Below are 12,656 nucleotides of genomic sequence, written 5' to 3'. Positions count from 1 at the left end.
CACAAGTTTAGCAAGACCCTAGAGCTATCATTTGAACACAGACAAATCCAAACATATTGGAACTCAGCCAGCATTTTTTAATAGCACATTTTCCACAAGTATGGCTTTGAATAAAGCTGGTTCTACTGAATCCTACACTTGTGTTCAGGTAACAGTGAAGTCTGCCTTCTCTAGTTTGAGTGACCCAGCTGGGAGTGTCATGGTAATTGTTATTATATATGAAAATCTTTTAGAAATGGTGTGTTTTAAACATTTATAAATATGTTGGTGGGAGTAAGTTTATGTACATAATGAAAAAATATTTTGAAAGGGAAATTGTAAGACTTGTGCCAAAGCCTCTATCATAGTTGTTCTCCATTCTTGTTTTCCTTCAGGGCTGTATCTACTTTTACAATTCAAATGGCAAAATTTCAGCATTGAGGTTCTTGACAGCTAACGCTGATAATGATTTGAAATGATTTTATCTATTGAATGCACATTGTTTATAATATGAGGTCCAATTTTTTTTCTTAAAAAAAAAACTCATTCTAAATATATTTCTTTTGTGGGTGAATTAATTTTTTGAAAGTACCTATTTAAAGATTATTATTATGATGCATGGACAATAAAAGCATTTAAGCTGACAGTATGCATTGTGGGGCACATACTTCCAAAAGCTCTTATATTCGAACATCATAAATTTCATCATCAAGTTTATACCATGGATCCTTTGTTCATTGGCAATATATCCTGGGATCTTTGTGAATTCCTATGTACAGTTCCTTGTAACCAAAAGTGAAAGTAGCCTTATGAGATGCCTATTGAGAGTAGTGGTCAAGGAAGAGACAAAAAAGTCTCCAAAGGTGTGGAAGCTGGTGATGGAATGGGCATATCCTGTGCCTCCTCAGGGACCTCACAGACCTTGAGGTTCAGCTCAGCAGAATTACAGAGTACATGTATTATGAATGTTTCAAGTAAGTAGTCTCAGCCACAAGTACCAAATCCACAAGTTCTGAAGAGCTATCATATACAAACACTAATCTGGATATGAAAAAGATCTGTACCTATATGCACTTCAGAGTGGTTATCTGAGGAGGTGGTACCTGCCACTTCCACCTCCTGTGGGACACATCTCTGTGTCACTTTAATGTTTTACCATTGGCATGCATAATTCTGATGACTTTTTTCTTTTTTAAAAAATATAGTTGATTTACAATATTCTGTCAACTTCTGCTGTACAGCAGAGTGACCCAGTTATACATTTATATACATTCTTTTTTTCACATTATCCTCCATCGTGTTCCATCACAAGTGATCAGATATAGTTCCCTGTGCTATACAGCAGGATCTCATTGTTTATCCATTCCCTGATGACTTTTTATTTCAAAAAAAAAAGTAGACTTCTTTATATCTCTTGAGTGTACATCATGGTGATTATCAGTGAGTAGAGCAATAGACAGTTGTTTGATGTCTGTTATGTACACATATCATATGCTATTATCATTTATACATGCTATTACATATATACTATGATAAAGGATTACGTAGCACAGATTGATTTTGTGTATATGTCTCTCTGGTCATTCAACAAACTTTTCGTGAGCAACTAGTATATGCTGGACATTATGCTGGGGCTGTCATATGGTTTTCACTGTATTAGTTCAAGAAAGAGAGAGGGCTACGTCAATAAAGTCATTCTCATTCTAGTTAACAAAACTGTAAAAGGCCAGCACATTTCCATAGACAATGTGAGCCATAGGGCTAGATACTATTGGTAATGGTTCCCTTTTCCAGTTTTTCATTCCTCCTTAGCTACCACTTAGAGCAAGCAGATCTGACATTACAACCCTAACAAAAATCTCTGCAACTTCTAACCCTGGAATAAAATTCAGTAAAGTCAGCTAAATTCATCCTCAGGAATTTTGCCTTGAGTTAACAGTAATCATAGTAAACAATTTTTTTAAAAATAGTAACTTCCTTTTTCTAGTGGGTTGTAATCATATTCAACAGGCATTTCTATGTCCTATAAACAATAAAAGGAAAAGTGTGTTTTGCAAAGTCACCACTTGAATAGATATTTCAGCAAAAAGATGGTAAGATATTTGTTCCTTTCTAAACCCTTCTTAATAATAATAGCAAAGTTGTCTTCCTTCCTTGGTTTAGGGGAAAAAAAGCAAAGTGTATTTAAACCATAGCGTGAACATTTCAAAACTTTCTCAAAGCAATGTTTATCTCATTTGCATCTAATAATAAGTTTCTGAGGTAATATATTCTGAGATGGGACCAATTTGTGGCATAATTCCCCAGAGCTGGGCAGCTTGATATTAATGTCAAATGGCCTGTTGTTTCAGAACTGCACATTTCACAGCAGTATCACCAGTGATTTGAAAGCATTCACAGACAAGTTTGGTTTTGATGTCCTCATCGTCTTGGCCAGCTACTTGTCAGAGGACCAGCAGCCCAGACGACAGATCGCTGTGTACTCCGAGAACCTCGAGCTGTGCAGCCAGGTAAGGACCCCCTTGACTGAGCACATCCCATCCCACTTGCTCTCAGAACATGTGGTGGAAGATGGGAATGGATTGGTGACTTAATGAAATTGGCCTAGTGAGTTCCTTGGTGACCTAGTGGTTAGGACTCAGCATTTTCAACATTGCAGCCTGGGTTCAATTCCTGGTCTGGAAACTGATCCCACATCAAACTGCTGCATGTGGCAGAAAAACAAACAAACAAAAAAAAACCCTAAAAATTTAGGTTAGCCCAAGAGATGAGGTCCTAGAGTTTGAATTTTAAGAAATGTTGGGGGTATTTTGCACATTGGGTTATTTATTTGTTTGTAGCACTTTAATTCAGATTTTTAGTTTTTAGTTTTGATGCTCTGTTACTAAAAAATCATCTAAACAGAATTGGCAGTGAAATAAATACTGAACATTTTTTTTAAAATCGAGGTGTAATTGACATATAACATCAATTGGAGTTCCCATTATGGCTCAGCAGTAATGAACCCGAGTAGTATCCATGAGGATGCGGGTTCAATCCCTGGCCTTTCTCAGTGCCTTGAGGTTCCAATGTTGCCATGAGCTGTGGTGTAGGTAGCAGGCACAGCTTGGATCCCACATTGCTGTGGCTGTGGCAGAGGCCGGCACCTGTAGCTCCAATTTGACCCCTGGCCTGGGAACTTTCATATGCTGCAGGTGCTGCTCTGAAAAGACAAATAGAAGAAGAAGAAGAAGACATACAAATGGCCAAGCTTATGAAAAAGATGCTCAAGGTCACTAATAATCATCATCAGGGAACTGCAAATCAAAACCGTCCATGTAGATGCTTCTTAGGATAGGAAGAAACAATTGGGGCCTGACTGCTGTTGAGAAAGCTCTGCCCCTGGTAGCTTCTTTCCTTTCCTACTTTCTCCTTTGCCTTCTGAGGCTTTCAGAGATTAAAGCAAATCCTGACTGCCTGCTATGAACAGGAGCCTTTCTTCTGCCCCATCTTCCCTTATTCTATTACTCACCCCCTAGTTTTTTCAGCAACCAGCATCATCTCTGCTGTTGACAAAGTTGCATTTTGCTCCTGTTGGAAGATGATATTAAGTTGCACTGAGGGAAGGATTTAAATAGTTTTTTCTCTTAACCAATAACTTTCTGGAGCCAGTAAAATTGAGCAGCTGGATTTTGAGTTGGCTAAAAAGCCAATTTGATAGGATTAGGATAAGAATTGGCCATATATTCACTGGAACTGTCCATGTTTTTCATTATACGATTCTCAGTTCTCTGTATTCTTTCTAAACAGATGAACACAAATTAATTTTACATTACAAAGAATTAAGAAAGTAAACTGCAAACAGCAGAGATCCTGAGTGCTCACACAAATCCCTGTGCCTCCCCAACAGATTTGCTGTGAACTGGAAGAGTGCCAGAACCCTTGCCTTGAGCTGGAGCCCTTTGAATGTGGCTGTGATGAGATCCTGGTGTACCAGCAGGAGAACCCTTCAGTGACTTGTGATCAGGTGGTTCTCCTAGTCAAGGAAGTCATCAATAGAAGGTGTCCAGAGATGGCCTCCAACAGCCGCACATCCTCCACAGAAGCGGTGGCAGGCAGCGCCCCACTTTCCCAGGGATCTTCCGGGATTATGGAGCTGTATGGGTCTGACATAGAGCCACAGCCTAGCTCTGTCAATTTCATGGAAAACCCTCCAGATCTCAACGATGCTAACCAGGCCCAGGTGGATGTCAACGTAGACCTCGTTAGCCCAGATAGTGGGTTGGCCACCATTAGGAGCAGCCGCTCATCCAAGGAGAGCTCGGTTTTCCTCAGTGATGACAGTCCAGTGGGAGAAAGTGCTGGGCCTCACCATAGCCTCCTCCCCGGGTTTGACTCCTACAGTCCCATCCCAGAAGGGGCAGTAGCAGAGGAGCATGCCCGATCCGGAGAACACGGTGGATCCTTTGACCTTTTCAACTTTGACCCAGCATCCGTGGTTTCTGGGCAGTCCCAGCCGTCTTCCCATTCTGCAGAGTACTCCCCAACAGATGACTTCTTCCCCAACAGTGATTCACCAGAAGGCCAGCTCCTTGCAGAGCCCAAAGGACTCAATGGGATGGGGATGGTTGTGTCTGATTACTCATCAAATTCTCTTTTGTCCGGGGCTGGCAAAGAGAGCCTTGTGGAATTCAACACAGAGTATGTCCAGAGCCAAGAAAGTCCCAGGGATAACGCTGAAAGAAATTTGAGCCTGACAGGTTTTGTGGGAGCTGAATCTCCTTCACCAGAAAGTCTGAAAAATGTTGGAAAGAGGGTGCCACCAACACCTATGAATAGCTTTGTAGAAAGCTCTCCATCCACTGAAGAACCAGCTCTACTCTCTCCAGAAGATATGACCCCCCAAACCATCAACCCAGGTCACACAGAGCCACCTCCAGCCCGGACACGGTGCAGCAGCTGGTGGGGTGGTTTGGAAATTGACTCTAAAAATATTGCAGATGCATGGAGTTCCAGTGAACAGGAATCTGTCTTCCAGAGCCCTGAGTCCTGGAAAGATCATAAGCCAAGCCCAGTTGATAGGAGAGCATCAGATTCTATATTTCAACCAAAAAGTCTCGACTTCCCAAAGTCAAATCCCTGGGAGTCAGAATTTGATCAGCCTGGGCTGGGCAGCACTAATATTCAAGACCAATTTGAGGACAACTTGCAGTTTCAGAATCTGCCTCAGGAGAAATCGCATTCGCCGCACACCTCTCCTCAGGGCACGAACCACCTGATAGAAGACTTTGCTGCCTTGTGGCATTCTGATCGCTCTCCCACTGCCATGCCTGAGCCATGGGGAAACCCCACAGATGATGGTGAACCAGCTGCTGCAGCATCATTCCCAGCCTGGAGTGCATTTGGTAAAGAAGATGACGCCAAAGCTTTGAAAAATACCTGGAATCTGCACCCAACAAGCGGTGAGATGCCTTCTGTGAGGGACCGGAATGAGTGGGCCATGGCCAAAAGCGGGTTTGCTTTCTCTTCAGAAGACCTCATGGACAGTTCACCCAGTGAAGCAACTAATGAAGCAATTCCAGAAATCTGGGGCAAGAAGAACCATGACGCCGGGGAGGATATTCTTATTTCTGGAAATACCAGATCTGATCTGGATCGTGCATGGAATAGTTCTAAGTCGGCAAAGGAAGATCAGAATGTTTTAGTGGATCCAAAAATTGAGGGGAAGGTATATGACAGTGGAGATTCCTGGAACCTTTTTGAGGGGCGTAACAAGAAAGGAGGGTCAGATGTCTTAGCACCATGGGAAGATTCCTTCTTATATAAGTGCACCGATTACAGTGCATCCAACATCGGGGAAGACTCAGTGCCTTCCCCGTTAGATACCAATTACTCCACCTCTGACTCCTTTACTTCACCAACGTTTGCTGGAGATGAAAAAGAAACCACAAACAAGCCATTTGCTAAAGAGGGAGCTTTCGAGTCACAAGATGCTAACTCTCCTGCAGGGGACATGGGTGTGCCTCCTCCGTCACCACAGCAGCCCCCCAGAAATCGAATTAGTTCAGGTCCTGGGAACCTGGAAATGTGGGCTTTACCTCCGGCAGGTGATAGCTCTGAAAAAAATGCCGCTCACAGTCCAGATAAGGATTTACTTAAGGTAGAGCCCACAGAGGACCAGAATATCTCCATGGAGGAGGACATCGGGGAAAGCAGCCAGTCCAGCTACGATGACCCCAGCATGATGCAGCTGTACAATGAAACAAACCGCCAGCTCACACTCCTGCACAGCAGCACCAACTCCCGCCAGGTGGCCTCTGACAGTCTTGACCTGTGGAACAGAGTGATTCTGGAGGACACTCAGTCCACCGCGACCATCTCAGATCTGGACAATGACCTGGACTGGGATGACTGTAGTGCTGGTGTGGCAATCACTGGCCAAGGTCAGGCACAAGGGTACATGGCTGAAGGTACCGAACCCGAAACCCGATTTTCAGTGAGACAGGTGGAACCCTGGGGTGTGGAGTATCAGGAAGTACACCAGGTAGACTGGGAAGTCCCAGCCTCTTCTGAGCACAGCCTGAATACTGCACCCAACGAAAATCACACACTGAATGAAAAAAGTGGGCAGCTGATCGCGAATAGTATTTGGGATTCGGTCATGAGAGATAATGCCGTGTCATCATTAATGTTACCGGGTCCATCATATGTTACAGATTCTGAACAAAACAAGTCGCCTCCTGAAACTTCTAGTTCATTAGAAAAAATTAAGGACAGTCACATCCCAGAGGTGCTGGAAACCTCTGGAGCCGATGAGTCTGAAACACTTGATCCTGACAAGCAGAACACATGCAGAGGAAGCCCGCCCAGTGAGACAGTGTATTTGGTGACTGGGCTTGAGAGTCCAGGACATTCTGCAAGTTCAGATCCCTGGAGGGGTCCTCATTATGGACAAAATGAAATTGACAAAGAAGCTCATGGAGGAGCTTCTGATAGGGAGTGCCCCAGTGAGGAGGAGCTGGTGGATAGAGCCTTGGAGGCTTCTGGGAAAGGGCAGGGTGGCCAGGAATGTGCTTCCCCACCTGCATCTGATCATCACGAAATCTGTGATGAATCAGGCAAAATCAGCCCTCTTTTAGTCCCTTCCAGTCCTCAGACCAAGGAACCCCAGGAGGTACTAGAGCGTGAAGAGGGGTCTTACACTCCAGACCCCTGTGTGCATACAGAGGTGTCCACAGATGATCTGCCGGCAAAAGGGACCCAAGAAGAGTACCTCATGAATCACAGAAATTCAGGTGAAACGACTGAAATTGCAGGCAGGCTGAATTCCACCAAAAATGTATCTTCGCTCAAAATGGATCTGGAGAAAACTGAAGAATGTTATATTGTAGAGCCAGAGAGATTGAACCAAGAGCCACCTCATGGATGTCCCCAAAGCCTTGACATTGGGGATGGCCCTAAAGACAATGATGTGCCAGTCACTTGTGCAAGTCCTGAGCTAACTGAGAGTCTTGAACTTGAGAATACTGGAAACAGACCTCCAGGAGCCGATTTATCAGGAAATTATGACAGAGAGAGTATCTCTAGTGAGTATACACATTCAAGTGCATCCAGTCCTGATCTAAATGATTCTGCAGCTGCATTGCCTTCTTGGGACCAAGTACCCATCACTGAGCATCAAAAGGAGAATCAAAATGACTGGAGTACACAGAATCACCAAGAATCTGAACTCATTACTGCTGATGGTCAAGTTGAAATAATCACTGAAATGAATAGCCTGGAGAAAAACAGAATGGACGGGTTTGAAAAGCGCTTAGATCACAAGGTTCCTAAATTTTTAGAGATTTGGAATGACTCAATAGATGGTGATTCCTTTTCCTCTTTATCCAGCCCCGAAACAGGCAAATATTCTGAATATTCAGATGCCTGTCAGGAAGGAAATCTCGTGGTTAGCCATCAAGAGAAAAGTGAATGTGATTTTTCTGAAACTGTGCAGCCAGGGGATGCCAAGTTCACTTCCACAAGCTCGAGTTCTGATGATGAGAGTGCAGGTGATGAAGAGTCAGTGGAGAAAGAGATCCATCTGACCACTTGCCAGGTTGCTCAGAGTGAACCCCGATCTTGGAATTCCATGAATGAATTAAATAAGTTCTTGGCCACAGCTGATCCTAAGTCTGAGGAATTCCCTGCCTATATAGGCAGTCCAGGACCAGCAGAGAAGGAGAATAAGTCAAACCCCTTCTGTGATCCTCAACAAAGCAGCCCTGAGCACTGGAGTTTTTCACCACTAAAGGAGACTGAAATTCAGGTTCCAGCGTCAGATAAGGAGACAAGGTCTTCTCCAGAAACAGGGAGGATGGCGGATGTCATGTGGCAAGTAGCTCCCAAAGCTGAACCAAGGAATGAAAAGTACTCTAATTTAGAAACGGTTGGCTTCTCTGCTGAGAGCACTGAGTGGTGGAATGCCTCTAAACAGGAAGGGCAGCCGATTGAGAGTGCCCTTGAAAGGGAATTGTCTAACTCGAGTGCTGTGTTAGAGACGGATTCCTTAGAATGCCAGAACATGGGGCCCTGGGGAGTACCCATTCAGGGCAATGCTGAATCCCTGGACGTGCATTGTACTGATCCTTTTGGTGATAAACATCCATCCCCCTTTCTGGATGATAATGGAAAGAATACCCATGAGCAACTTTGGAACATTCAGCCAAGGCAGCCAGACCCGGAAGCTGATCAGCTTAGCCAGCTCGTAATATTAGACCAAATGAAAGACAAGGATTTCAGAGAGCAAACCTTCATGTCTTCGCCTGGTGACAAACTCGCCTCTGAAATACCTACTCAGGAGCAGTGTCAGAATACAGTGCTGCCTGCCTGGAATCAGCCGGACCCAACATTTCCTCCCATAGATGAAAATGAATGCATTATAGCCAGTGTTTCCACAGCTGAGTGTCAAGAAACAAATTGGTGGGAAGACGAAAAATCGTATCCCAGTGAAATAACAAATTCCAGTCTTGCCTCTGATGATTTCCCCATTGTCACTTCTTCTTCCCAGTTGATAAAGAAGCCAAGCTCTGAATGGGCTGAATCTAATCCCCATGAAGGCCCCCAAGGCACGTTCATTCCAGATATTTTACATGACAACTTCCAAGAGGATGGACAACTGGCCTCAGCTTCACCGGACTTGTGGATGGACGTCAAGCAATCCTTCAGTTTGAAAACAGAGGGTGAGAATCCTGATATACTGACTCACTGTGACCATGACAGCAATCCCCCAGCTTCCAACAGCCCTGATGTATGTCATGATTATGAAACAAAGCCAGAGACTACGCAGCACATCAGGGTTGGGCTGGGACCTGAAGGGGAAGCTGGTGAGTTATATCTCACCGAGCTGAAGATAGATGAAGAATCCGGTCAGGAGCCTGGGCAGGAATTTGCCCCACATAATTCAGAACCACATTCTGCAAATGCAATTCCGCTGCCTCCAGCCAGTGAGCAAGCAAACATGGATGCTTCATCTCAGCCTCCCTCTCACAAAGCTTCTCCTGAACCTTCCGAAATAAATGATGGAAACAATACAGGGTTAAAAGGATCCGAAAGAAGAGCCAACTTAGAGTTGGTACCAGTTTTGGAACCTGTGGACAGAACAACGTCAGTGATTGAAAATGTGGGAACTGGTATTTGTGTAACTTACCAAGAGCCGACTGTGGACAGCACTGGCTCTTGGATGTCAGAAGGCTTTTCTTCTGAGAGGCACACAGATGCAGGGGCCTTCTTGGACCATGAGCAAGCTTTTGCTGCTGAGAATCCTGCCGTGGTTGCTGAAGCTTTGCTGTCCTCAGACACTTGTCTGGATGTAAGTGAAGCTGCCTTTGACCACAGTTTCAGTGATGCCTCAGGTCTTAACACATCCACAGGAACAATAGATGACATGAGTAAACTGACGTTATCAGAAGGCAATCCCGAAACACCATTTGATGGGGATGCAGGGAAGCAAGATATCTGTTCATCTGAAGCCTCATGGGGTGATTTTGAATATGATGTCATGGGTCAAAATATCGATGAAGATTTAATGAAAGAGCCTGAACACTTTGTCTATGGCAGTGACCCTCCCTTGGAAGAAGATGCTCTGAAGCAAGAGCTGGCACCTTACACACCTCCCTTTGACTTGTCCTATCTCACAGAACCCACTGCCAGTGTCAAAACCACAGAGAAAGCTGAGACTCCAGAGGATGAGTCCCTGGAGAGTGAAGTAGCAGAGATACTGCTTTCTGCCCTTCCTGATCAGAGAAGCAAGGAAAACCATGCTGGGACCAAAACCAGACAGCCTGGAAGGCAGCTGGTTGTGCTACATATTCATGAAGACCCCGAGTCCATCTCTTCGCCTGTCCCTGTTGACACCAACACTGAGCTGTCTCCGTCAAATTTTGACTGGGAAGTAGAAACGGATCGCTCAGATTCACCAGCAGGTGGAGACATAGGACCACCAAATGGTAAGAAACCTGCACCCCCCCGCCCCCAAGAAATTGCTGTTTTCATTCAATTAATGCATTTAGAAAACACACTCTTCCTACCAATGTGGATAAAGAGGAACTAACTATATTTGCAATGTGTGCCTAACCAAGCATTACAGCGGTAATATCTCATGTACTCTCAAGGTAAGCTATTATCAAAACTAACCTTGAGAGTGCATGAGAAAATGAAATAGCGCTACAAAATAAAAATGTCTTTTAAGTGATCTTTCTTTAGATAGATCATTTGCAAAGATCACAAGCCACATCATGTGTTAATTAAGGCTTGTTCTCTCCTTCTCACCTTCATCTTCCACTTCTAGGTGCCAGCGAGAGAATGTTAGAGGTGGAAGAAGAAAAAATAATTTCCGCTGAAGAGTCTGAGCAGATAACGTCAGAATGTGGGGAAGAAAGGTACACAGAGAAGAATGAAGGTCATCCTGCACCACCAATGGATTACATACTTGTAAACCACGAAGAAAATTCGCCCCCACAGCCAGAGGCCTGTGAATCAAGAGAAAGCACATCGCAGTTAGAAGAGCTTCACATGGATTCCAAAGAAACGGGGCTGCTAGCAACTCAGCTGGCAAACTTGTCAGATACCTGTCAGCTTGCCTCCTTAAAAGAGAGAAACCATCTTTCTGCAGAGAGACCAGCTTCCAAAGATGGTGAGAAGTCATCTTTTGAAAGCCCTGGGCAAGATCAGAGCTGGATGGTCTTGGTCCACAGTGAGGTTGGTGAATCATCATCAGAAATGAGAGACACAGGGCCTAGACAGTCTGGCCAGGCTCTGGAGCCGGCCTCTGGTCACAGCTTGGGCACAGGCCCCCAAATGCAGGTTCTGGGAGAAATGAAGCCTGTAGAATCTTTAACACTAGAGGAAGCCTCTGGTCTGGGCAGCCAATCACAGAAGAGCAAGAGCCGAGGCAGGGCTGGCCCCGATGCAGTTATGTTGCAGCCTGTCACCCATGACAATGAATGGGAAATGCTTTCACCACAGCCTTCTCAGAAAAACATAATCCCCGAAACAGAAATCGAGGAGGAGACAGAGTTTCTTGAGCCTAGAACAAGGAAACCAAGACCAAACGGGTAAGCAAAAAGCTGGATTTATTTTCTTTTCCTGAAATGTGTTTTATTAGAATCTGGGGAAGGGGTAAGGGAATTATGGAATATGATTTGGAATGGAGTAATGGAGTAAATATTACATGGAATATGAAGAATACCTAGATGATAGGAGCTTTGCTTATATTTACTGCAAAGCATATCATCAGTAAAAGCAGCTGCTGGATAACCATAATGGTAATGATGATATATGTACATTTTCAGCCCAAACACCTTCAGTTTCCATTCAGAGTCTTACACGTATGCTCCTGATACTTATTCCACCTACTCAAGACCTATATTTCCCTTAAACAGACAGTTGGAACCAGTGGGTGGAGGGCACTCACATATGTTCACGGTATAAGGCAGTTTGCACACATTAGCTTATTTAATCCTCACAGCAACCCTCAAGAGGTTAAATATCATTATCTTTATTTTACATATAGTGATGGGGGGAGGGGAGGCTCTGAAAGGTTCTGTAACATGCCTGGCATTAAATAACCAGAATAAGCACTATGAGATTCAAAGTTTTCTACCTCCAAAGCCTATGTTTTTCCAGCAGACACACTGCCTGTCATTCAGAGAAGGTGGTGATGGTTTCATGTAAGTGTCTAACTTACTAATAAAGCATAAGAAGACTGCACAAGGCTGAAAAACTTCCTGTGAAACATTCATGTCTTCAGTGGCTGAAGAATTGGTCGAAGACCATCAAACCAGTCATTCATTCATTCATTCATTTATTTGCTCACCATTTGGTTTTTGAGAATCTCCTCTGGGCTGAGATTCCAGATAGCCCACGGATATAATCCCCATTCTCAATCTCCCAGGCCTGCTGAAAGTGTTTAGGTTTGTTCATTTCTCTTCCCTTGGCCTGATAAAGCCTCCTGCTGTCACAAAACAGAAAATTGTGAAAAGTATCTTAAGGAAAGGGGAAAATCATGCTTCCCCCATAAAATAGAGTGGAGAAATGATATCTCTTTCCTGCTCACTTTTGAAAGCCTGAAGGACTATACATATCACAGACCCACTGCAAATTAAAGCAGCTGAGTCCAGCCTGGCTCTGCCACTGCCGTTTTATATTTTAGGATTAAG

The 12,656-nt window shown here is 44.2% G+C and overlaps 1 protein-coding gene across 4 annotated transcripts in view; it reads left to right on the top strand.

The window, feature by feature from the left end:
* Positions 1 to 12,656, top strand: part of PRUNE2 (prune homolog 2 with BCH domain) — a 266,403-nt gene that overhangs the window by 180,853 nt on the left and 72,894 nt on the right. For all 4 annotated transcript variants that reach the window (XM_047767794.1, XM_047767792.1, XM_047767793.1 and 1 more), the window contains exons 7-9: positions 2,331 to 2,489; positions 3,869 to 10,445; positions 10,787 to 11,552. In XM_047767794.1, the coding sequence (XP_047623750.1) occupies positions 2,331 to 2,489; positions 3,869 to 10,445; positions 10,787 to 11,552 (7,502 nt within the window). The remainder of the gene's footprint in view (positions 1 to 2,330; positions 2,490 to 3,868; positions 10,446 to 10,786; positions 11,553 to 12,656) is intronic.

Source organism: Phacochoerus africanus, chromosome 2 (genome assembly GCF_016906955.1).
Source record: "Phacochoerus africanus isolate WHEZ1 chromosome 2, ROS_Pafr_v1, whole genome shotgun sequence".
NCBI classification, from domain to species: domain Eukaryota; kingdom Metazoa; phylum Chordata; class Mammalia; order Artiodactyla; family Suidae; genus Phacochoerus; species Phacochoerus africanus.
This window is presented reverse-complemented; position numbering and strand designations above follow the sequence as displayed.